Source organism: Euprymna scolopes, chromosome 41 (genome assembly GCF_053919585.1).
Source record: "Euprymna scolopes isolate OS-2025 chromosome 41, ASM5391958v1, whole genome shotgun sequence".
Taxonomy (NCBI): Eukaryota; Metazoa; Mollusca; class Cephalopoda; order Sepiida; family Sepiolidae; genus Euprymna; species Euprymna scolopes.
In genome coordinates this window covers 65,232,437-65,255,405 of record NC_136522.1, presented here as the reverse complement: position 1 = coordinate 65,255,405, position 22,969 = coordinate 65,232,437, and the positions used below count along the sequence as shown (strand labels likewise).

The 22,969-nt window shown below is 34.8% G+C and overlaps 1 protein-coding gene across 4 annotated transcripts in view; it reads right to left on the bottom strand.

Moving 5' to 3' along the window:
- The window catches only part of LOC145266560 (uncharacterized), a 38,326-nt gene extending 20,153 nt beyond the window's left edge, over positions 1-18,173 (bottom strand). For 2 of the 4 annotated variants that reach the window (XM_080122374.1, XM_080122375.1), the window contains exons 1-4: positions 17,930-18,173; positions 8,554-8,850; positions 4,151-4,553; positions 1,620-1,724 (exon numbers count right to left, since the gene is read on the bottom strand). In XM_080122374.1, the coding sequence (XP_079978500.1) occupies positions 1,620-1,724; positions 4,151-4,553; positions 8,554-8,850; positions 17,930-18,077 (953 nt within the window). In that variant the 5' untranslated portion in view covers positions 18,078-18,173. The remainder of the gene's footprint in view (positions 1-1,619; positions 1,725-4,150; positions 4,554-8,553; positions 8,851-17,929) is intronic. The other 2 variants (XM_080122376.1, XM_080122377.1) reach the window with 1 other exon arrangement.
- Positions 18,174-22,969: the final 4,796 nt, after the last annotated feature.

The following is a 22,969-nucleotide window of genomic DNA, read 5'->3' as shown; positions in this document are numbered from 1 at the left end:
TCCAATGTTCTTCTATTGAGTTCTCCATTTTTTTTTGTTGATACCCGCAAAAACATCAACTTGGCATTGGGGTAAAAATTTCCTTGAAAGTTACATTAACAATTGATATTGTGTTTCAGATTATAAAAAGGGTTGATATGCCATAAAACAAAACAATGTACAAATAACATTTTTAATAAAACAAAAGAGAATATTTTATATCATTACAACGACTGTTCTCATCTTTAATATTATTTCCCAACGTTTCAGCCGATGTAAACTCCAATCTTCTTCAGGTGGATTTTATCGAACTCAGAAATTTGCATGTAACTGTGAACGGAACCCTTTATTTAATCCATGGTCCATGGATGTAGCATGCTTTTATTCCCTCAGTCATGATTGGGTAGAATTGTATCATGAGTATCGCCCGTAGGGTTAATGGATAAAGTACTAGATAAAATTAAGTTGTACGTGACACTTTTCTGGAGGTCAAAGAGTTGATATGCCGTAAAACAAAACAATCTGGAGTCGATATGCCATAAAACAAAACAATCTGGAGTCGATATGCCGTAAAACAAAAGAATCTGGAGTCGATATGCCATAAAACAAAACAATCTGAACTCGATATGCCATAAAACAAAACAATCTGGAGTCGATATGCCGTAAAACAAAACAATGTACAAATAACATTTTTAACAAAACAAAGGAGAATATTTTATATCATTACGACTACTGTTATTTTCACAAAATTTTGGCCAATATAAACTCTGATCTTTTTCTACGTAAAAATTCTGTTGTAAGTGTCATGCTTCTGGAGGTTGAAGGTTCAATCCTCAGCGCGGGCAACACTCAAAATACATATATTATTTAATCAGAATTCATTGATATGAGTATTATTTATTAATTTATTTATTGCGGACTATTATTCTCATTTTTTCTTAGTTGTTGTTTCACGACGTTTCAGCCAACTATTCCTCTGGCCTTCGTCAGGTGGTAACAGAGATGGGATAGGAACTCCGAATCTCCTAACTGCATTCTCAGCAATTACTGCCATCCATAGTTGTTGTCGTCTCACCACGTTTTCGCCAAGTAAGCCTCTGCCTGGCTTAGAAAGATGTGGTTTGGAAGATAGCGGTTTCAATCCTACTCAAAGCCAGCCAGAGGCTTATTTGGCCAAAACGTGGTGAGACGACAACAACTATGGATGGCAGTAATTGCTGAGAATGCAGTTAGGAGATTCGGAGTTCCTATCCCATCACGGTTACCAACTGACGAAGGCCAAAGGATTGGTTGGCTGAAACGTCCTGAAACAACAACTAAGAAAGATGAGAATAATAGTCCGCAATAAATTAATACTCAAAATACAATTGTGGATTACTTAAAACTTCAACCTGATCATCACTGATGGAATGAGAGCATGCTTGCTACTCCTGTGGATTAAATAAAAGTTTAGGTTCAAAATTCCGTGCAGATTCCGAAAGTTTGACAGAATGATTCCCGAGTTTGACAAGAAGTACCTGAAGAAGGTGGGAGATTACATCGGTAGCAACATTATGAAAATAACACTCAAGATGAAAACAATTATCCGAATAATCCAAATTATCAATTGTGTTTTTGAAAATATTTTTAAAAAAACATACCTTTTCAGAAATTTAACGATGAAAGTTTGCAACTTCTTTACTTGTCCTTTATTATTTAGTTTCGCCAAAATGTCAGCCATCTTGGTTTGATGATCTGACATGAAACTGACAAAAAAGAAAAAGAAATATTGTTACAATTAAAATTCTATGCACCATCAAAGAATTATGCATTCAAGCTTTTAATAACATCTAATCAAAACGTCGTCTGATGAGAACTTGTGGTTTAACCAACCTTATATATATATATATATATATATATAGGCTATGACTTTGACCTTTGACCGTAACCTTGAAAAATGGTGTGCACTATCTCTAGGTGGGAGACTATCATCATGCCAGGTTTGGTTATGATCAGTGCAGTGGTTTGGGCTGTAGGAGACATCCACACAAACGTTACTACTTTATATATATATATATATATATATATATACTTCAGAATAAAATTATCTAACAATGAACTAATTTTTTAATTTTTCTTTTTTCAATTTTCATTTTTCTTATCAGTTCAGTTTCTCTTAATTTGCGTGGCTTGTCTACTGAAAGCGGTTTTATTTTTATTTTATTAACAATTTGAAGTTATTTTGGAGCAGAATCTGAAGCTCATGTTCTATAATTATAAAAAATATTAAATGTATCAATTTATATGTTTATTAATAAACAGATCCACCAGATATATATATAAAAAAATTTACCAGACCCATTATATAAACAAAGAAATTGCTCCAGGAAAATGCCTACTTTGGACCATTATCTTGTGATGTGGATTACTCAAGATACAGTTTGGATCATTTTGCCATGCAATTTGGATATGAATTTTTATATCCTTTTCATTAACTTCCCTTACTGTATGACATTTAAATGCGTAAACAATTTTTAATTGTAATTTTCCATGTCTCACTGACTTTAGCAAATAATGTGTAAACCATTATAACTATTTGCTAATATTTTCTCCTCTGAAGATATGGTAGATATCGAAATCCTATAGGATAAGGAGTTAGAATATTTCAAATGTATTCTTTGTCTTAAATAGAATAATAAAAATCTTTTGATATGAAATTTAAATATTTCACGTCATAAATTTTTAAATTTATTGAATGACTAAAATTTTATATATATATATATATATATATAGTCGAGCAGCAGCAGCAGCAACAACAGCAGTAATAATAATAATACAAAGGGGTCTGAAACATGAAGAAAGTCAAGATAGCACCAATAATCATAGGAGCACTAGAAACAATTCCGAAAAACTTGGAAACAATGAATGGGAGAAATTAGAATCAGGAGGAAGGCTGAGAAAATACAATGGATAGCAATAATGAAAATGGCTGAAATATTAAGGAAAATCCTAGAATGCAGAAACCAACTGTGAACACTAACCAGCAAGTTGAATATTGCAATAGAGATAAAACAAAAACAGAATATGACCGCAGGGCACCAAGAAAACTGAAATCGCAAAACTGTTAAGGTATGTTCAAAAATGTGTGAAAAAAAAAAGAAAAAAAAAAAGTGGGCCTTCATCATTATTAGACCAAAATAAAAAAAAAATCGAAATATTGAATTTTAAGTAAAACAAATGGTATCTACTTAATTTTCATATCGCAATAATGAAAAAAAATTTTTTTATTACATTTTCACCCCAAACAAGGCATATTGCCACTTTGTTGTAGGGGGCTACTATCAGGGACATGGGCATCAGGGGTACTGTGTGGGGAGTTGGGCAGCAAGATGTCGGTTCACGTTGCACTTGAACTTCTGCATGTCAGTACAGTTAGGGAAGCAGGGACCCGGCAGGGAATTCCAAAGTCTAGCTGTCCTGGGGAAGAAACTACTGGAATAGAAGGCTCTCTTGTACCTAGTGATCTCTACTGTGAAGGGGTGGGATTTAGCTGCCTGTCGGGTTTGTCCAACAATTATGAAAAATAATGAGGTGGGAAATTAATTATTAATGAAAACAGTTTTTGAAGAAAATTAGTGAAAATTGAGTTTTGCTAAAAAAAAAATAAAATAAAATAAACAGGAGAGTTAGAATCGCAACAGGGGAGGTAATTACTTTGTGAAAATTGAAAACTATAGGCCAATTTAGCAAAACTCAATTTTCGTTGTCTTCAAAAACTGTTTTCATTAATAATTAATTTTCTATCTTATTGTTTTTCATAATTTTTGGATATATTCATTACTGTGACATGACAAATCAGTAGATACTATTGGTTTTACTTGAAATTCAATATTTCAATTTTCGTATTTCGTTCTAATGACAAAGAAGCACCTATGGTTCTTCAAAGATGCTTATCATAAGTATTTTATTTTTTAGTTTACGTTTAATTTTTGATTGTGTTTGAAAGATAAAAGACGAAAGTCTCCTGTAAACACTATCCAAATAGTAGCCCCTTATGTCCAAGTCGCAATATGCCTTGTTTGGGGTGAAAAAGAGTTTAAAAAAAAAAAAAAAAGTTATCCGTACCCTCACACTTTAAAGGGATCGAATTGATTTCATACGAGCACAAAACGAAAAGAAAAAATTCCCTCACCTTTCATTATGCAAAAGATCCAAATAGAAGTCGATCGCTTTGTCCGAGAGTTCCGTTGACTCTGACTTGAGAATCATCGAGATAATTGTCGGCAAAACGTTCTCCTGTTTCACCAACCATGAGAAAACGTCTTTGCAGTTGGCTTCACACAGGAGAAGGAAGACGGGCTTCAAGAACGGGTTGTGAGAATCAAAACATCCGGTGGATCCAGCATTGCAAATACAATCCCAACTTCTTTCCAATATCATGCGCTGGATTTCTGAAACTGACTTGTGGTGGTCACTCGACCCAATTTGGATGCAGGAGCACTGGACAATGAGCAGGGCTATCAAATCGCTGGCTTCTTTTGTTAAGAAAATGCTTGACTCATCTTTGATTGCCTGAAAGGTTTCTCTGGAAATATCTAGAACATAAAAAAAATAAATAAATAAAAAATTTAAGTTATTATTACAAGCAGCAGCAAATGTTGTTTTTACATACTGACTCTCGATTGGACAAAATCTCCAATCAGCAGTTTCTTTCAGACAACCACATATATATTTTTATGGAAATTGTTACAGACAAGGCATGAAGCCAATTGATGTAAAGAGCTAAGAAAAAAAAAAATACTTCATGGTCAAAAAAATAGCAAACTCTTTGAATCAGTGTGTTATAAATATGGTTTAAATTTTATTAGAATACGTATTTGAAGTTTGAAACGAGTTCTATCCACTTACAGGTGGAGACACATAGATATTCAGTGCATAAAGGTTAACACAGATATTCAAGATGACTTCTATTTTCTTCCCTTGAGAATTTTATATTATACGATGTTTCCAGTATTCTGCATGACATATGGAATGATCAAATAATGGAATAGTGTTTACTATAAAGAATTTGCCCCGGTGTTCGATGGGAGCATATGAGGAGAAAGTAATTAGCGAGTAAGTATCGTGCTACCACCTCAGAAAGCTATTTGCATGGAAGAGTGGTTTCTGTCGGAACGAAAAGAGAAAGTTCCAGTAATGAGAGGAAGCGAATCGTAATGATCGTATAATAATACACACCAGATATAGGCAGCAAGTGTGGGCATATTGAATGTGTAGGTGGCCAGTGTATTTATAATGCTATGAAGTTTATTTTCTGGACAGAAAAATATGCGTCAATTTTATTATGCACAGAGATATATATATAAAAATTTCATCAAAATATAATAATATATTTGTATAACAGAGAGCATATGAGCATGTGGGGAAAATATCAACAGAAGCTGTAGGATAGCTGAATTACAAAAATATTAGCAGCAGCAGTTGAAAAAGCACATATGCAAATTAGGAAGTGTGCAAGGAGTTGCGTCAGAAGAAAAAAAAAAAAAAAGGAAAAAAATGTACCATGTGGTGAGGGCAGAAAGAAAAAATGCATGCCCAGTGGTTGTGGCAAGAGACTGTTAACCTGGTGTTGAAACGACAGGGTTTTGTTAATCTCATGGCAGACAAAATGAACAGTTAGAAAAAATAAGAAGCAGGCATTGGTTGGAAAGTAACGGTAATAAATGCCTTTTTGCTAAAACAGAAATAAAAGTCAAGTCGGATTTATTTATTTTTGTTTGTTTGTTCCTTTTTGATGGTATCAGAAGGCGTGGGGGTCCGAGAGAGGTTTGAACTGTAATGAATATTGTTTGAGCGTAACGGCCACGTTGCATTTGAAGTTTTAAAGGAGGTTCAGCTCCATAGGCCCATATATGATGAGAGTACTGTAAGAGTTGAAAACACTTTTTTTAATGGAAATCACTCCAGACAAGGCATGAAGCCACTTAATGTAAAGAGCTAAAATCTATAGTTCCCCCTTGCCAAACTTTCGCAAAAGACACTCGACTAGCTACAACCACTATTAACAATTTTCCCTACTGTGCCTGAATCTAAACGCAGATTCCATGAACAAAGTTTCTTTCCTAGTACTGTTTGCATGTGAAACATTGTTCCATTGGCCTGCTTCCCGGCCAATTACAATATGGTAGCTGTCAAGTCCAATGTAAACAAGTTCTTGTTATGCTGTCTCCTGAATAATCAAATTCTACCTAATCCTGCCATTAATCGATTACTATGCTAACACCTTACATTCATTAACCCTTATCCTCGAGTGGCCTTCGGACTTTGGTAAGTGATGACACCCTCGTAAATAAAAAAAAAACAAGCTACTACTTAAGGGTAAAACGACAAGTGTTAGATGGATAGATTCTGGCCCAGAAAACAATTCTCTCCCCTTTGTCAGAAATATCACTCACGGAATATGGGGACTAAAGGAGAAAATAAGAGAAGCGAAAGTTACGCAACTGCCAAAAGGAAACCCAAGATCCATTTTTTTCTTCTTCTTAAAATATTTTCCTCCATTTATGTTGTAGCATTTATTCAATTTTTTTATTTTCGTGCTGGATTAGTTGGAATCAACGTTTATCGGAGCTGTTGTAGAATAACGCTGTGCCATTCATCGGCATCATATTTAGTCAGCACTTTACAAGGCCCGGAGGCAACTCAAGGATAAGGGTTAATGGGTACCGCAATATAAATTTGATAATTTATTTTAGGGGACGGCTCTTTAAAAACCCGTTCACGTTGAACTTGAAAATGAGCATGTTATAGTTAGTCGGGAAGCAGCACCGTGGTGTCGTGTTCCACAGATGAGCAACTCTGCTTGTGGAATTTTCGCTTAGATTTAGGCACAGATGGAGAGTAAAAGCATTGCTATTATTTTAAATATTTATGGCTTTTTGTTGTATTCCATCTTTGTTTATCTATCTTATCTATTTATACAAAAGGCAACATGTGTGTGTGTGTGCACTTTCTGTGTATGTCCGGCAAAGGCTTTGGGGGGGGGGGGGTCCTCGGTCAGGTCACTCCTTCTTAAAACTTTTTATATACTTTGTAAATCATAATATCTATGAGTTACGAGCGAAGGTAGCGTCTATCTTTAACTTGCCCGACTTTTATGCGCTATTTTTGAGATGTTTCTGATCGTCGCATCTTCGTTTCGCATTTCAGTATAAAAAAGCAAAACTGAATCCACACCATCAGTTCCCTGGTATTCGTGGCAGAGACGTCCACAAAGCAAATCGGCTTTGATCAATGCGGCAAAAACCGTCATATCAGACAATTACTCTTTAAATGGACACCCCCATTTTTTGTCTTGGGTAAACAAACAGCCAAAGTTGGCGAAAGAAAAACTGCCTTGCAGCAAAACTTAACTGTCTGACCTCATTATCATTAAATTCGCGCACCTGTCAATTTGATAAGTTTTCACTTCCTCTCCCCTCGTGGCCGAGCGGGTTAGATGTCACGTTTTTTCCCTTTCTTTTCTGTCTTCGCGTCAATGCTTCGGGTTCGAGCCTACCTTCCTACCAAAACTTTTTTTTTTTACACCTCGAAACACCAGGGTTTTTGTTTTTGATCTACCCCCCCCCCCCAACACACACACCTACAAACACCCGGGCAATAGTAACGTCACCATGTCGTCAAATACGCTTAAATATGATATCTTAATTTGCCCAGATTTTGTGTATATTATTATAAGAGTTGTGATTTAAAAAAAAAAATTATTTAGATGCCATCAGCTAGAATTGAAACTGAAAGCAAAACTGTAGCATTCAAAGCTGGTGATGTTACCACTGCACCAACGTGACACGCATATAAACTGGTTAAAAAAAAATAAATAAACTAAGATGAATATACTAAGGAAATTTTTTTCGGAGTTTGAGAATTATAAAAAATGCTGCCTGAGATTGGTTTACTGAGAATCATGAAATAAAATTCTGTTGATTGGGATGCGAGGTCAAACTCACTTGATTCTCAATATAATGAAACGCAAAAATAGCCTTGAAAACACACTCTGCCTGACCACTGGGAGACCCACACGATTCAAAGAAAAAGAAACCTTGACTGAAGTCTCACTCGGCTCCAAGCCACTGAATCTATACTGTGAACAGACAAGCCCCCAGATTTAGTGTTGACCACCTGACTTTACTAATAGAAGCCACCAATGATCAGAGTTTTGTAGCTTTCAGTGAATAATTATCCTGTTTTTTTTTTTATATACAACAAACCCAGTTATTGACTTGTTATTCTTTCTTTCTTTTGGCTTGAAATAACCTTTACTTTCTATTAACGCCGAATTAAAGAGATCAGAGCTGAACGGATTGCACACTCTATCAAAAACAACATGGGGAGAGTAGCAGCCTGTCTGACCAGATCCTCTCATCAATCAGGATCCTCGTCGAAGAAACATCCTAGTCCCAGCAGCCAACCCTTACCCAGAATGGGCAAATATGGTGACATCACTCGCTGAGGGGTACACCGAGAGCTAAATAAGACCGTGCCAAACTAATTAGGCATCATCACACATTGTTTGGGTAAATGTGAATTTCAGCTTACCTGAGACCTGATCGATCATGCCAAGAAAGCCAGGAGGATATTGCATCGTCTGTCTCAGACTATGGAATGTGGCAGTCTTCAAGGATAAAGATTCCTGCCAGAACACTGAACTGAAAATGGTCGCATAGAATCCTTGGAACAGATTCTCAAAATGGATAAATATTTCTTCGTTCATAGCTAAACGTCCGGCAACCTGCGTTCCAAAAATCTGCGAGGCATTTCCAACATTCGGATCATCTTTTATAGTTTCCAAAAATCGAACGGCGCCGGATAGCTCGGCACTCTCAACAGTGACAACTGAAAACAGGAAAAATGAATTGATTAAACATCATGCAACAAACATGACCCTCCCGCCTCTTTTGAGGATCATACCTAACTACTGGCACTAGCAACAAAACAAATGTGACTTTTTATCACATTAACTAGCAAGGCTACCTGGCATTTCCCATGAGAAATGTGTAACATAATTTCTTTCTCTCTTTACCCCCACTCCCAATGTTTTCCACTCTTCCTCCCTACTCTCGCTTTCTTCTTCGCTCAGCCCATTCCTCTCTCTGGACACATATGCACACAATTGAAGTTAGTGCAAGGGAAATAACTCTATGAAAAAAATCAGAGTTACTTCCCTTTAGTTCCTGGCTGGAAAACAGACTACATTAATTACAACTTTAAAAGATTGGTGCACATTAAATGATATAAGTGGTCATTCAACCCGGGATCTTTTTTCTGTAAATTTTAGATATTATTCATCTGGGGTTATGCTGATTAAAAAAATACCAACTTTGTGGGTGTCTGTTGTGTGTTTTTCAAGTTTTAGTTCGATATACAAATTGACACTTATCCATTATCTATTTACCTCTAAAGTGTAGTTTGTTCACTCAATCTGACATCTATAAATATAAAAGCGAAAATGTTTGTGTGTGTGTGTGTGTGTGCATTTTCGTGTATGTCCAAGAAAGGCTTTTTTCCGAGAACCAATCGGTCGCCTCACAACTTCTTAAAATATTTTATATCGCGCCTAAATGATAATATCTACGAGTTAACAATCAGGGTCGCCTGTCTATTTAATTTGCCCGACTTTGAAAAGATAAATATTCAACAATTTTCTATTGCCACACGTGCATTAAGCTTTTTCGTATAAAGAAAGAAGCAAACAGACTCGCGGTAAATAAAACACTGTCCCGCACTCAAAGTTGACGTCATTAAGTCGTCAAAAACGGGCACCTACTGTTAAACGTTGCACGCTTTTTTTCACACTTTATTATTTTCCAACACCGCGTCAAGGCTTCGGGTTTCTTTTAAAACAAACACCCGGCCAACGATTTTTGTTTTCATTTATCCAAAAACGCACATACCTCCAAAAAACCGGGTACCTCCAGCTAGTTGATATTAAAAGCCTTTTCTATTTAAAAATTATTAAAACAAATTTTTAAAGTCATCAGTATTTAAAAATTATTAAAACAAATTTTTAAAGTCATCAGTATTTAAAAATTATTAAAACAAATTTTTAAAGTCATCAGTATTTAAAAATTATTAAAACAAATTTTTAAAGTCATCAGTATTTAAAAATTATTAAAACAAATTTTTAAAGTCATCAGTAGGCAAGGAAGTATATTCTTTTGATAAATGAGCATTAAGTAATTACTTTGTCATTTTTTATAGTTTCTTATTAGAAGAGTGGTTTCATTTCATTATTACGCTGTATTCTATTTATGCATAGTTTCAACATTCTGCATAATTGCATAGAATTTATATATATATATATATATATATATATATATATATATATATATATAAAAGTGAACATGTCTGTGCATATGTCTGTATGTGTGTGTACATTTCCCTACACAATAACTCTGTCAATTTTTAGTCTACAGACTCGAAATTTGATATATAGGCTACTGAGATTTGGGAAAATCTTTGTAATCCATTTTCAGCCAGAAATTTGGCTGTTAAGGGGTCAAAGTTCAACGATTTGACCTTTGAGAACTCTACCAAACTCCTCTGCCAATTCTGAGTCTAAACACTTGAAATTTTAGGTATAGGTTCCTTGGACATGGATCTAACTTAACTTGATTTGAGCCCAAAACAATAAATGTTAAGAGGTCAAAGTTAAAAAAATTGACCTCTTTTTTTTTTTTTCTTTTGCTCAACATACACCTCCAAACACCCGGGCAATGCCGGGCTGAAATGCTAGTTTAAGATAAAAACATTGCAGCACACAGAAATATTTTTATATCTCTCTATCTATATATAGAAAAGTGACCTTGTTGGCATGTGTGCAAAAAGTCTCTACCAAATTCCTCTCTGACTATTTGGTCTACAGAATTAAAATTTGATATATAGGGTATTTGGATCTATAGCAGACTTTTAATTTGATTTTTTTAATATTTTATTACATTTTCATCCCAAACAAGGCACATCAGGGGCACTATGTAGGGAGTTTACCAGCAAGATGTCTGTTCACATTGCACTTGAACTTCTGCATGTCAGTACAGTTGGGGAAGCAGGAAACTAGAAGAGAATTCCAAAGTGCTGCAGTTCTTAGTCAGTAAAATAACTGGTAAGGGGTTGAAATTAAAAAAAAACATTGACCTTGATATGATGTGAATCGACTATACCCAAAAAATGACTTGTGTGCCACCACTGAGAATTGAAACCAAAACATTTAGCTTACAATTTATTTTATCTTCTGTCATTAATGACTGAGCTATTAAGACGTTTGCTGCAAAGCTAAAACATGAACCAATAGCTATTACGTTATGCATGCATATTCGTAATGTCAGCGTTTGATCTTCACCTGGCAAATTTCATTTAAAAAAATTTTTTTACACTTTTGTACCGATTTTCCCGGGCTAAAACCCAAACAAAGTTTCGCATAGGTTCAAATACCTTATATTTTTTTTTTTTTTTTACAGTGGTCACCACTTATCAAGGCCCGGAAACCACTCAAGGATAAGGGTTATTGCAAGTACATTACGTTAGTGTGGAGATTTGATGAAGTGTTTACTTAAGGGGGCGGTTCATTAGAAATTTGTTAACGTTGAACTTGAACACATCCAAGTTGTAGTCAGGTGGGAAGCAGGCAGACGGAACAGAGTTCCACAGGCGTGCAGTTCTAAGAAAGAAGCTTTGTTCATGGAATCTACATTTTGATTTAGGCACAGATAAAGAGTGGAGGAAATTTTTCACAGTGGATTCGGCTAGACGGGTGTTTTTCGTGAAAGATTAGCGAGGGGGGACCAGAGATTGGAGCTCAGACGAGCACCTGCCATGGAAATAACGATAAAACAAGGATAGGCTTGCAACGTCTCTTCTGTGGGAGAGAGGTTGCAGGGTAGAGAAAAGGGCATCCCCCACCAAGTCACGAAGTCTATTTTGTACTTATATGAAGTTTCATGTCTGCAAACCAAAAACTCTAGGAGTTGGTAGGCAACATTTTTTTAAATAAAAATATATACGCATATATAAATATATATGGAAAGAGTTTTGTGTTAACTATAATCTTTTTATGCAAATATTACCCAAGAATAAATCATGTAGAATATCTGCATGGATATAATTACACATAATAGATGACTACAGATGATAAACCCATAAGAAAACCGAATTAAAATGAATGTTTAAAAGAATATGCAAATTAGCTAGATATTTTGGTAGAGAATGCAATTCCACGACCCATATATAACACAGTTGTATTTTCTTTTTAAATAAATAGAAAAAAAGATTTTTAATATATCAATGCACAAAAAAAAAAGAAAATTTACAGGAGTATAGATCATTTGTAAATTATACCACCGACATTTATGACAAATAACTCCCTACCTGAGAATTCAGTTTTTGGTCTAAACTGAAACATTAATTTCGAAAGTGTTGCTGTCATATCGAAGAACCTACTTTTCATTTTATATCTGTGAGACATTGGCTAGGTTTCTTGTTGGTCAGATGATTACACTCCCTGCTGGGAACGAAGTAGGTATATTCCATAGTCGTGTTTCACTGCGGTTAACTTGATCTGTGGTTAGTGAATAGATTTTCTGGTGTTTGGCGCGTTTGCTAAAGTGGCAAAGTACTGGTTTCGAATCTCGAGTTTGAGTTTGGTCAAACTGATGAGCCCAAATGAGAAGGAAACGTAATAGCTTCAATCTATGGTCCCCCCTTGCCAAACTTTCACAAGAAACACTAGACTAGCTGAAAACATTATCAATAATTTTCCCCACTCTTTATCTGTGCCTAAACCTAAACATAGATTCCATGATCAAAGCTTCTTTCTTAGAACTGCACGCCTGTGGAATTGTCTTCCGTTTTCCTGCTTTCCAGCTGTCTATGATATGGTTGTCTTCAAATCCAACGTGAATAAGTTTCTGATGAGCCGTTCCACTTAAGTTAACAAATTTACCGAACTTCCATTACTATTGATTACTATATTGTCCTTTTGACTACTCTACACTCTTTAACCCTTATCCTTGAGTGGCCGATCGGCCTTGATAAGTGGCGACGCCTATGTAAAAAAAAAAAAAAAAAAGAAAGTTAACTAAAGATGATCATCCCATAAGGAAACCGAAAAAAAAATAATAGGTAATTAATTAAAAACAAATGTTTAAAAGAATATGCAAATTAGTTAGATCTTTTGCAGATGAATGCAATTCCAAAACCCATATACAATAAAGTTGTATTTTCTTTTTTAAATACATAGAAAAAAAAAAGGGATTTTAATATGAATATCGATACACAAATTTATAGTACAGAATATACTTCTCTAACTCTAATATTTCTTAATGTCTCCTTGAGCATTTACAGAAAACGTAACACTTTTTTTTAGGTGTCATCAAATTTATGTACACACCACAAACGCATATGTAAATTAGACGAGGAAATAATTAATCTTTACTTATTTAAAAGAATAATAAAGAGTAACAATACTTATGGAACACAATATCAATGAGTTGCTTCTTGGCCGACTACTACATGGTTATTCATATTATATGGATTCTTCAGACGACTGTTCTCATCTTGAGTGTTATTTTCACGTTTCCGTCGATGTAACGTCTAACTTTCTTCAGGTGTATCTTGTATTCTGTTGAACTCGGGAATCTGCCTGATGTATGTACTCATACTTGCTGAGAATAATATATTCCAAAAATCACGTAAATCGATAAAGTAGTTTTTTTTTAAACTAAGAAAATCAAATTTTAATCTGAAACAAGACGTCATGGTTTATAAATAAGGGCGAGATAACTCAATTCGAACTATCGAGATTAAAATAAGCATTGTAATGGATACAATGGACATTACTATTATAATTGCTAAAATTGTTAAAAAAATTCTCTATATAAAAAAAAACCTACTTGATCAATTTATATGACTTTTGGAATATGACATGACGGGTACGTACATCATAAAGATTTGGTACTTATTTAGTTTAATAAACACATTAAAAAAATGAAAATATTGAAAAAAAAATTATATTGTACGAGCTCATTATGGAATAAAGTTTCCATCAAAAGATTCATTTAATTAGATCAAAAAGTTTTTTTAACAGAGGAAAATCAAACTTTAATGAGATCGATTGTGTCGCAGCCATCTTGTTTATTTTGCAGATGAGGAAGGGGGCGCCAAGGGAGATAACTCCAATCACCGCTTATAATTTGTCAAAATTTGACAAGATTATTTTCAAACACGGGCAGAAAAAAATGTGTAGATAAATATTTTAGCTTTTTTTTCACTTATTTTACAAAGTTTCTCTGTGCTTTTCTAATCATTTTTTTGACTTAAAGGCACACTCTCCTCATCCGTGAAATAAGCAAGATGGCCGCAACACGATCGATCTCATTAAAATTTGACTTTCCTCTGTAAAAAAAAAAAAAAAGAACATAAAACAAAACTACTTGATCAAATTAAGTGATTTTTTTTTTGTATGAAAACTTTATTCCCTAACGGGTACGTACAATATAATTTTTTTTTTTTTTTTTTTCAATATTTTCATTTTTAAATATCTTATAGGTACGGGCAAAAATGGACAAATAAAGTTAGGGGGACCGAGTTTTGAAAGCTAATTTATCATCATTTTTTTGTAGGTTTCCGACTACTTTTTTTTATTGTATTTGAAAGATTAAAGACTAGAGTTAATTTCCAAAAGGAAAAAAATATTTGTACACATGAAAAAAAAGTTATGAAAAATGCTTTTACAGCGAGCTAACCAATTCAACTAAATTTTGAAGTTAAATTTTTTTTTTTTTTTTTATTACATTTTCACCCCAAACAAGGCACATTGCCACTTTGGTGTAGGGGGCTACTATCAGGGGAAACATCTACTGGGGTACTATGTAGGGATTAGGGCAGCGAGATGTTGGTTCACGTTGTACTTGAACTTATGCATGTCAGTACAGTTGGGGAAGCAGTGACCTGGAATGGAATTCCAAAGTCTAGCAGTTCTGGGGAAGAAACTACTGGAGTAGAAAGATCTTTTACATCTAGGGATCTCTACAGTGTGGGAGTGGGATTTTGCAGCTTGTCGGGTCTGTCGAGGGTGTTCACGTCGTGGGGGCACAAGTGCTTGCAGTTCATCAGAGCATTCACCATTATAATACTTGTAAAACAGGCAGAGGGATGCAACGTTTCGACGATGGGACAGAGGCTGAAGCTTAGATGCCAGTTTAGGGCCTATCAGATTTGCGACTCTCTTTTGAACCCTGTCAAGGAGCGATAGACTAGTAACCGATGCACCAGCCCAAATATGACAGAATAAGTTCATTGTAAAAATCCTTTAAAACATAAATATTAGTTTTCTGGCTTTATTTCAAAGATAATTAGTAAAGTCCTAAGATATTGAAGTAAATAAAAAAATTAAAACAGAGCACCTGGTTTGTAAAAGACAATAGCTTAATTAACCCCAAAAGCGAGGGATCCTGCCTTTCACAAAATCGTAACAAACAGAAGTTTTGTAAACACGAATTATACGGAAGCCCAAAATTTCAGCCAGTCGAAAGGCTGTGCGAAAATGATGTTATGTGATTAAAAGGCGGTAGGGGATGCTAGTTTTCTTTTTGTTCCCCAGACGTGCATCCGTACATTCCTATCCTAAACGTTTGTATCATTTTTACCATTTTTTTTCATTTAATTATTTTTCTATGTTCCTGTTTTTAAATTAAATTTTTTTTTTAAATTATTGTTCAAGATTACAGAAAGTTTCACATTCATGCAAGCAAGGGAAATATTGAAATCTTACATATAAAAATTATGCGAAACCTGTAATTTTAAAAAAAAAAAAAGTAGAAATATTTTTGCTATTGTAATTTTTTTGTGTGAAAATATTAAATAAACAATGCTTAATTCAATGATAATGTCCGTAGTTCGAAAAAAAGTTTTTTTTTCTTTGAGTTATATCGAATTCATTAATATGGACTTTAGGGGCTTTTTCGTAATGTTCCTGTAAAAATTAAATAATTTTTTTTTAATTGTTATAATTTACGATGTGTTATTGGCACTTGTACAGTTTAATCAAGACATTAAAAAATGAAAATATCAAAAAAAGGTTATATTGTACGTATCTGTTTTGAACTGAAGATCTCCGAAAAAAAAATCATTTAATTTGATAAGAGTAGTTTTTTTTTTTTTTTTTTTTTACAGCAGAAAAACGCATTTTATGAGAGCGTGTTGAAGGACGTCATCTTGAAATTTTTCTTAATTTTTGTTTGGAGTTTAGAAACGTCACGGGGAGATAACTCCGGTTAAAGCGCAGACACTCCCTCCCCATCTTTAATAACTAACTTTTCTTCCTAAAAATCGAACCTTTTGCTCGGTATCATAAATTGTTTCTCGGCTGTAAAAAAACAAAAACAAAACAAAAAAAACTACTTAATGAAATTAAGTGAAATTTGTTTTCGGAGAACTTCATTCCATAACGAATACGTATAATTTAAACTTTTTCGATATTTTCAATTTTGTTTTTAATGTCTTGATTAAACTGTACAAGTACCGCTTTATTTTCATAAAAAAAAGCACAAATAAATCCATTAAATTTTTTTTTTTACTACAAAAAGACCATAACTTTAGTAAAGGTATTTTTTGTTTAAACAAAATACATTTCCATTTAAATACAAATAATGGGTTGTTCATTATATTCCGTGGTCATTAAAATTGGTTAATTTCCTGATTTTTGGTGAATTTTTAAGTAAAAGGAAAGGTCAAAGTATTTATTCATTTTCAGTACTAAAGATTTTTTCTGCCATTTATTTTTTTTTTTTTAAACATGTTTAATTCTAAATAAGCACCGAAAGGGCAAGGGTTTCTAAATAAAACGTTGTTATTTCAGCAGTTCAGCACGGTCCATATTATTCTGCACGCAAGCATAACAGACAAAATAAACAAAATCGAAACAATTTAAAACAAAAATCAAGTAGCCATTGCCATCACTAGTTAATGTTACATTTTGTGGGGAGTTAGCAGAGAATCTAACAAACGAAAAAAAAAACAGGGTGGAAATTTAAAATATGCAACAAATAAATGTTACCAAAGGCAAGAGAAGTTACTCTTCCACCTGCCCGGATAAGTTTTGTGTTTTATCGTTGGAGCTTTTATTCGGTTCTAAAAACAAGCAGTGCAGAGAGTTAGTAAGTAAAACTATGGCCAACAAAAACGTGCCATCTTCGGAGTGTCAGTAATGGTTCAAAACTCGAAAATGCTGATAGAAATCCCCTCCCCTCCAATAAGTGTCACCGTGAAATTTATTGGGTGAATTTCTATCAGTATTTCGTGTTTTCATTATTTAAAGTGATTATCGAGACTTCTCAACTCGGCAGTACTTGCGTTTCGAATTAAATAGACGCTTTATGTTATTGTCCAACCACCACCACCACACAAAACTTATCCAGGTAGGTAGAAAAGTAACGTATATTGCCTTTGGTAACATTTATTTCTTATAGTATATTAGAATTTTTGGGTTTGTATTACTGTACAGTGTACACAGATTCGAAAAACACTGTATGCTTTTCGAGCTGAATAAACATGTTACATTGAATAAAAACACAAAAAATATATCCAGTTTGGCAGAAAAGTAACTTATCTTGCCTTTGATAACATTTATTTGTTATATATTTGTTTTTTGACAACTTTTTTCGAATCTATATGTACAGTAATACAAACCCATTTATTTATTTATTTTTTTTTTGACAACTTTTTTCGAATCTATATGTACAGTAATACAAACCCATTTATTTATTTTTTTTTTTTTGACAACTTTTTCGAATCTATGTGTACAGTAATACAAACCCGAATTTTTTTTTCGTTTGTTAGCTTCTCTGCTAACCCCCCCTTTTTTTTTGTTTACATCGTAATCTTAAGATCTAAAAATCCATTTTTTTTAGTATTTGTTTACCAAAAACTGAGAGCGTATCAAGTAATTTCTGCAAACACGTGTCATCGACGATGGGGGATTTTCTTTTAGCCAATTTTAAAAAGACCTTTTTGAAGGCCTCAAATAATATTTCCGGACATTTTTGTTTTTTAGCTGTAGGTAGAATCATTGTTTAAACGATGCACGAGTAAATCACAAAATGTCACTCCCGTCCGGTTCAGAAGGAAACAACAGACGAGAACGGACTATGGGCGCGGTTGCTTATAAATTTCGAAATGTATAATTTCGTTTCATCTCACACCAGTTAGTTAAAAATAACTGTTAAAACAACGTTTTATTACCCAGTATATGTTTATTATCATTTCCAAATAAATTATTACTTTTAATTAATTAGCGTTTTTTCTTATTATTTTTAGTAACCTTAACGGTACTTAACCCATGAAAAAATGCATAAATAAAATAAAGAAAAATCTGTACGATACTAGACACCTGTAACGGAAAGAAACACACACACACACACACACGTTTTATTTTTTCAAATTTTATGGCTAGACTACGAGCGACGACCTCGCAACATCATTCTAAATACAAGGTACTTGTTTAGTTTAATCAAGACATTAAAAAATGAAAACATTATAAAAAAATTAAAAAAAAAACTGTACGTACCCTTTAAAGTTCTCATAAAATAAATTTCACTTAATTTGATCGATCAAGTAGTGTTTTTTTTTTTACAGAAGAAAATCAAATTTTAATGAGATCGATCTATTTCTGCGGACGAGGATAGGGATGCCTTTAAACGAAAAATTGATTAACAAAGGACAAAATGAAAAAGGGATTAAAAAAAAAGACAAAAAAAAAACACACTGTAAAATAAGCGAAAAAAATTAAAATATTTATCTAGATATTTTTTTCTGCCCATGTTTCAAAATAATCTCGTCAAATTTTGACAAACTTTAAGCGGTGATGGAGTTATCTCCCCTGATGCCACCTCCTCCTCGTCCGCGAAATAGGCAAGATGGCCGGGATACAATCGATCTCATTAAAATTTGATTTTCCTCGGAGAAAAAAAAGGAACTACTTGATCAAATTAAGTGAATATGTTTTATGAAAACTTAATCCTATAAGGAGTATGTACAATATATATATATTTTTCAATATTTTCATTTTTTTTAATGTCTTGATTAAACTAAACAAGCCTCAAATACAGACTGAAAAAACAAGGGAGATAATTCTAAATCCAGATTTTAGAAAGCCATTCTTAAAATGGTATGTCAAGAGCAATTGCCCTAGAAAAGAAGCCTCCGTCGAGAGATTCGCTAATCCTATGAGAAATAACTGTAAGCACATCTGCTGTAGATCTAGCAGAACGGAAACCATAATGCATGTCACTAAGAAGGTTCTTTTTGCTGAGATGGTTAACTACTTCTCTATTTAACACAGATTCATGTTAGGAATATTAATTTAAATTGTTCCAACATAAGTGTTTTCTTGTGCTGAATGTTCATAATGAAGGATTAAGGAGGTGAGGATTTCGTGAGAATAGCATGAGGCTTGAAATTACGGATTTTTTATGATAAGAGTGCCTCATGTGTCGGAAATTTATCTTGTTCCAGATAAATTCGACATTAAAGTAACTAACCTGAAAAAGAAATGACAGCATGGAATAAAAAGGGGGGGGGGTAAAGAATAAAATATAAAGGTCTTGCTTTGAAACAAAGAAGAGATTTTATTCACAATAAAATTAGTTGCAAATTTCTCCCTTTGCGGGCATTAAATTCAAAAAACGCCAAGGTAACATATAATGAAAAAAATAACACTGGTTCTTATAATGAAGATGTCGTATCCATGAACAAATACAATAATAAGATTCAAAATAGTAGTTTCCAATCACACTCTCATACGTAGTAAATTTTAGGAGCGTACTCACAAATTGAAAGCCAGTCAGGCATGTGCCTTTTTCTTTTTTTTTCTCTCGTTTAAAGTCCTTTTAGAATTTTCTCTCCCTCCATGTTTGCGTGCAAACCGTAGACACACAGATAGATTTCAGAAGCATGCCGCGTCGTATGTCCGGGGTATTCTTGCCGGGTTTTCTCCTTTGTAGGAGGTTCCAAAATTCCTTGTCAGGTAAAATAAGGTCTTTTCTTTTTAAATAATTACACTCCTTCAAATTACGTGCAAAACGTAGCAACGTAGATAGTTTTCAGAAGCATGCCTCATCGCATGCCCGGGATATTCTTGCCAGGTTTTCTTCTTTGAAGGAGGCTCGTCAAAATTCCATTTTCAGCGCCGGGCAATGAAACGAACGTCCTATCTCCTCGTCGGCGGAATTTCAAAAGAGGGTGAATCTCGCACTGGGGTCGTGACGTCATCACGGAGCTAGCATTTCCCTTTTCTCCAAATTAAAGGGAGTTTTGTACAAACCCAAAATGTACGAAACTAAGAATAAAAAAAGCTACAAAATACAAAAAATCGAATACAAGAACCAGATAAAAAATAATAAACGTAAACGTGGGGGGGGGGGAGTGCACCATTATTGGTACAAAAAAAATTCTAACACATGAGGGCTTAAAGTCCATGTGGCTATTTTTAAGGAAAACAGTCCGTAAATCATATAAGCGAATATGTGTGTGTATGTGTGTGTAAGTGTGTGCGTTCATATTATAAGAACAGTAGTTTGAAATAAGATTGTTTAAAAGGAGATTTAAATCCTTGCTCAATGTGATAAATTTCCATGTTGGGTATTAAGGTTTTACATGTTATGCATAAAATCATGACAGAGGTTTTAACGTCTCCCACAGATGGAGTTTACTCGAACACGTGTCAAACTTGCAAAATTGAAAAGAAAAACTGATTTGATTTTGGTGGGTCAATATTTATATACAGTCTTTCTCGAACGTTCCAACCTGTTTACTGTATTCATATGCGAGGAAGTGTCACATAGTTACTTTTGTTTTATGCATGCGGTGGTCGCATCACAACATCATGCTTCTTTGTGTTTTTCTTTTGTGTGGGCGTTTCAAAGTGGTGATCGCTGTGAAATGTTCCTGCCGGGCATTTATTCTGGCCAGGCATAGGGGTTGCTACAAACTGCGCGAGCTTTTTCTAGTCTCACACAAAAACACGCGTTTACATCTCAAGCCATATTTCTTGTCATATACATATGCACACACAAACATACATGCGCACGTCCACACACGTACATATATTCACGTTCGCGTATATACACTCACATTCATGTGTATACACGCACACGCTAATGTACATAAATGTACGCACATATACGCACATATACGCGCACACGTACACACACAGGGGCAACGTCACTTCCCCTTTCAAAGGAAATTCACATGCGCAAAAGACCACCGGAAACAACTATAAAAGCAAGAGCAATAAGCAGCTTCCTCCCTTTCCAATTTGCCTTCCGAGGTGAGTGGTCTACGGACCAGCCGCCGCTGTTTCGGCAGGCGCGCGCACAAGCGCGCCTCGCGCCACTTGCTACTATATGTGGGGCAAAAAGCTAACAAACAGTACTTTCTATCTCCATAACCTGGATTGACTTTCTCTCTCTCTCTATCTACAACTTGTGCCTGAGAACACCTCCGCGTAGCTGACTGCTAGCATGATGCACAGCTTTACTGATGTCAACTCTCTATCTTTGTCTTTGTCTACACGCTGGACTATCATTCCCATTTCCACTACATTGCTCACTTCTCTTTCCATGCATGAACAAATGATAGTGACCCGAACGTGAAATGAACACACATTTCCTTTTCTTTCTACACCACCAGTCCTGCAACAAACGATGGTTACACCCGAACGCAGACATGAACACGTGTTATACCTAAAACATTCATTTTTCAACATTAACTAAACAACACGTTTATTTTATCCAGCAATTGAGTTTCTGTTTCCTTCATTCCATTTGTTTCATTATTTTCTTTTGTAACGGGATTAGGATTTACATATCCTAGTCCTCTACAAAACTGAAAAACAGTGAGTGGTCTGTTATTTAGAAAGGGTTGGGAGGGTCTTACTAACTAATATCTGCTGTTTCTTGTTTATTTTCAATGAAATGCTATTACTGTAAATAATTCAATCAAACTTTTTCAAATTTGGGTTTATCTTAAGTGGGAAAGCCTAGTGTATGTGTTATTATGGTGAGTCAGATTTTTTTTTTCTTTTTTTTACATGGGGGTCACCACTTATCAAGGCCCGAAGGCCACTCAGGAATAAGGGTTATTGCATGTACAGTAATCAATGAGATAGTATTGTAGTAATCATTAGTATTGGGGGTTTCGATAGAGTATCTTACTTAAGGAGGCGGTTTGTCAGGAGTTTGTTTATGTTGGACTTGAAGACATCCAAGTTGTAGTCAAGTGGGAAACAGGCAAGCGGCAGAGAGTTCCACTGGCGTGCAGTTCTAAGAAAGAAGCTTTTTTCATGGAATCTACATTTGGATTTAGGCACAGATAAAGAGTGAGGAAAATTATTGACAGTAGTTTCAGCTAGACGGGTGTTTCTCGTGAAAGATTGGCGAGGGGGGGGACGAGGGATTGGAGCTCAGACGAGCACCTGCCAGGGAAATAACGATAAAATAAGACAGGCTCGCAACGTTTCTTCTGTGGGAGAGAGGCTGCAGGGAAGAGAAAAGGGCATCCCCCACTAAACCACAAAGTCTATTTTGTACTCTGTCAAGGCAGGATAGGCTGTTTTTTGTAGCTCCTGCCCAGATGTGCCAGCAGTACTCTGTCCTTGGACGTACTTGGCTTTTATATAGATAGAGAATTGCATCAGTAGTGAGATATCTTCTGGAGCGGTAGAAGGATCCCACCATTTTCCCAGCGCCGCTGGCAACAGATTTGATGTACATGTTCCATTTCAGATCAGGAGTAACAGTCAAACCCAGAAGCTTGTCAAAACACGAAGCCCCCCCCCCCCCAAGACGAGAGCCATCCATTTCAATTGATGCCAGATGGGGATCAGAGCGTTGATAATGTAAAGATAGAAGCTTGGTTTTGGATGCATTAAAAGTGACTAGCCACCTCTTCCCCCATTGTACCA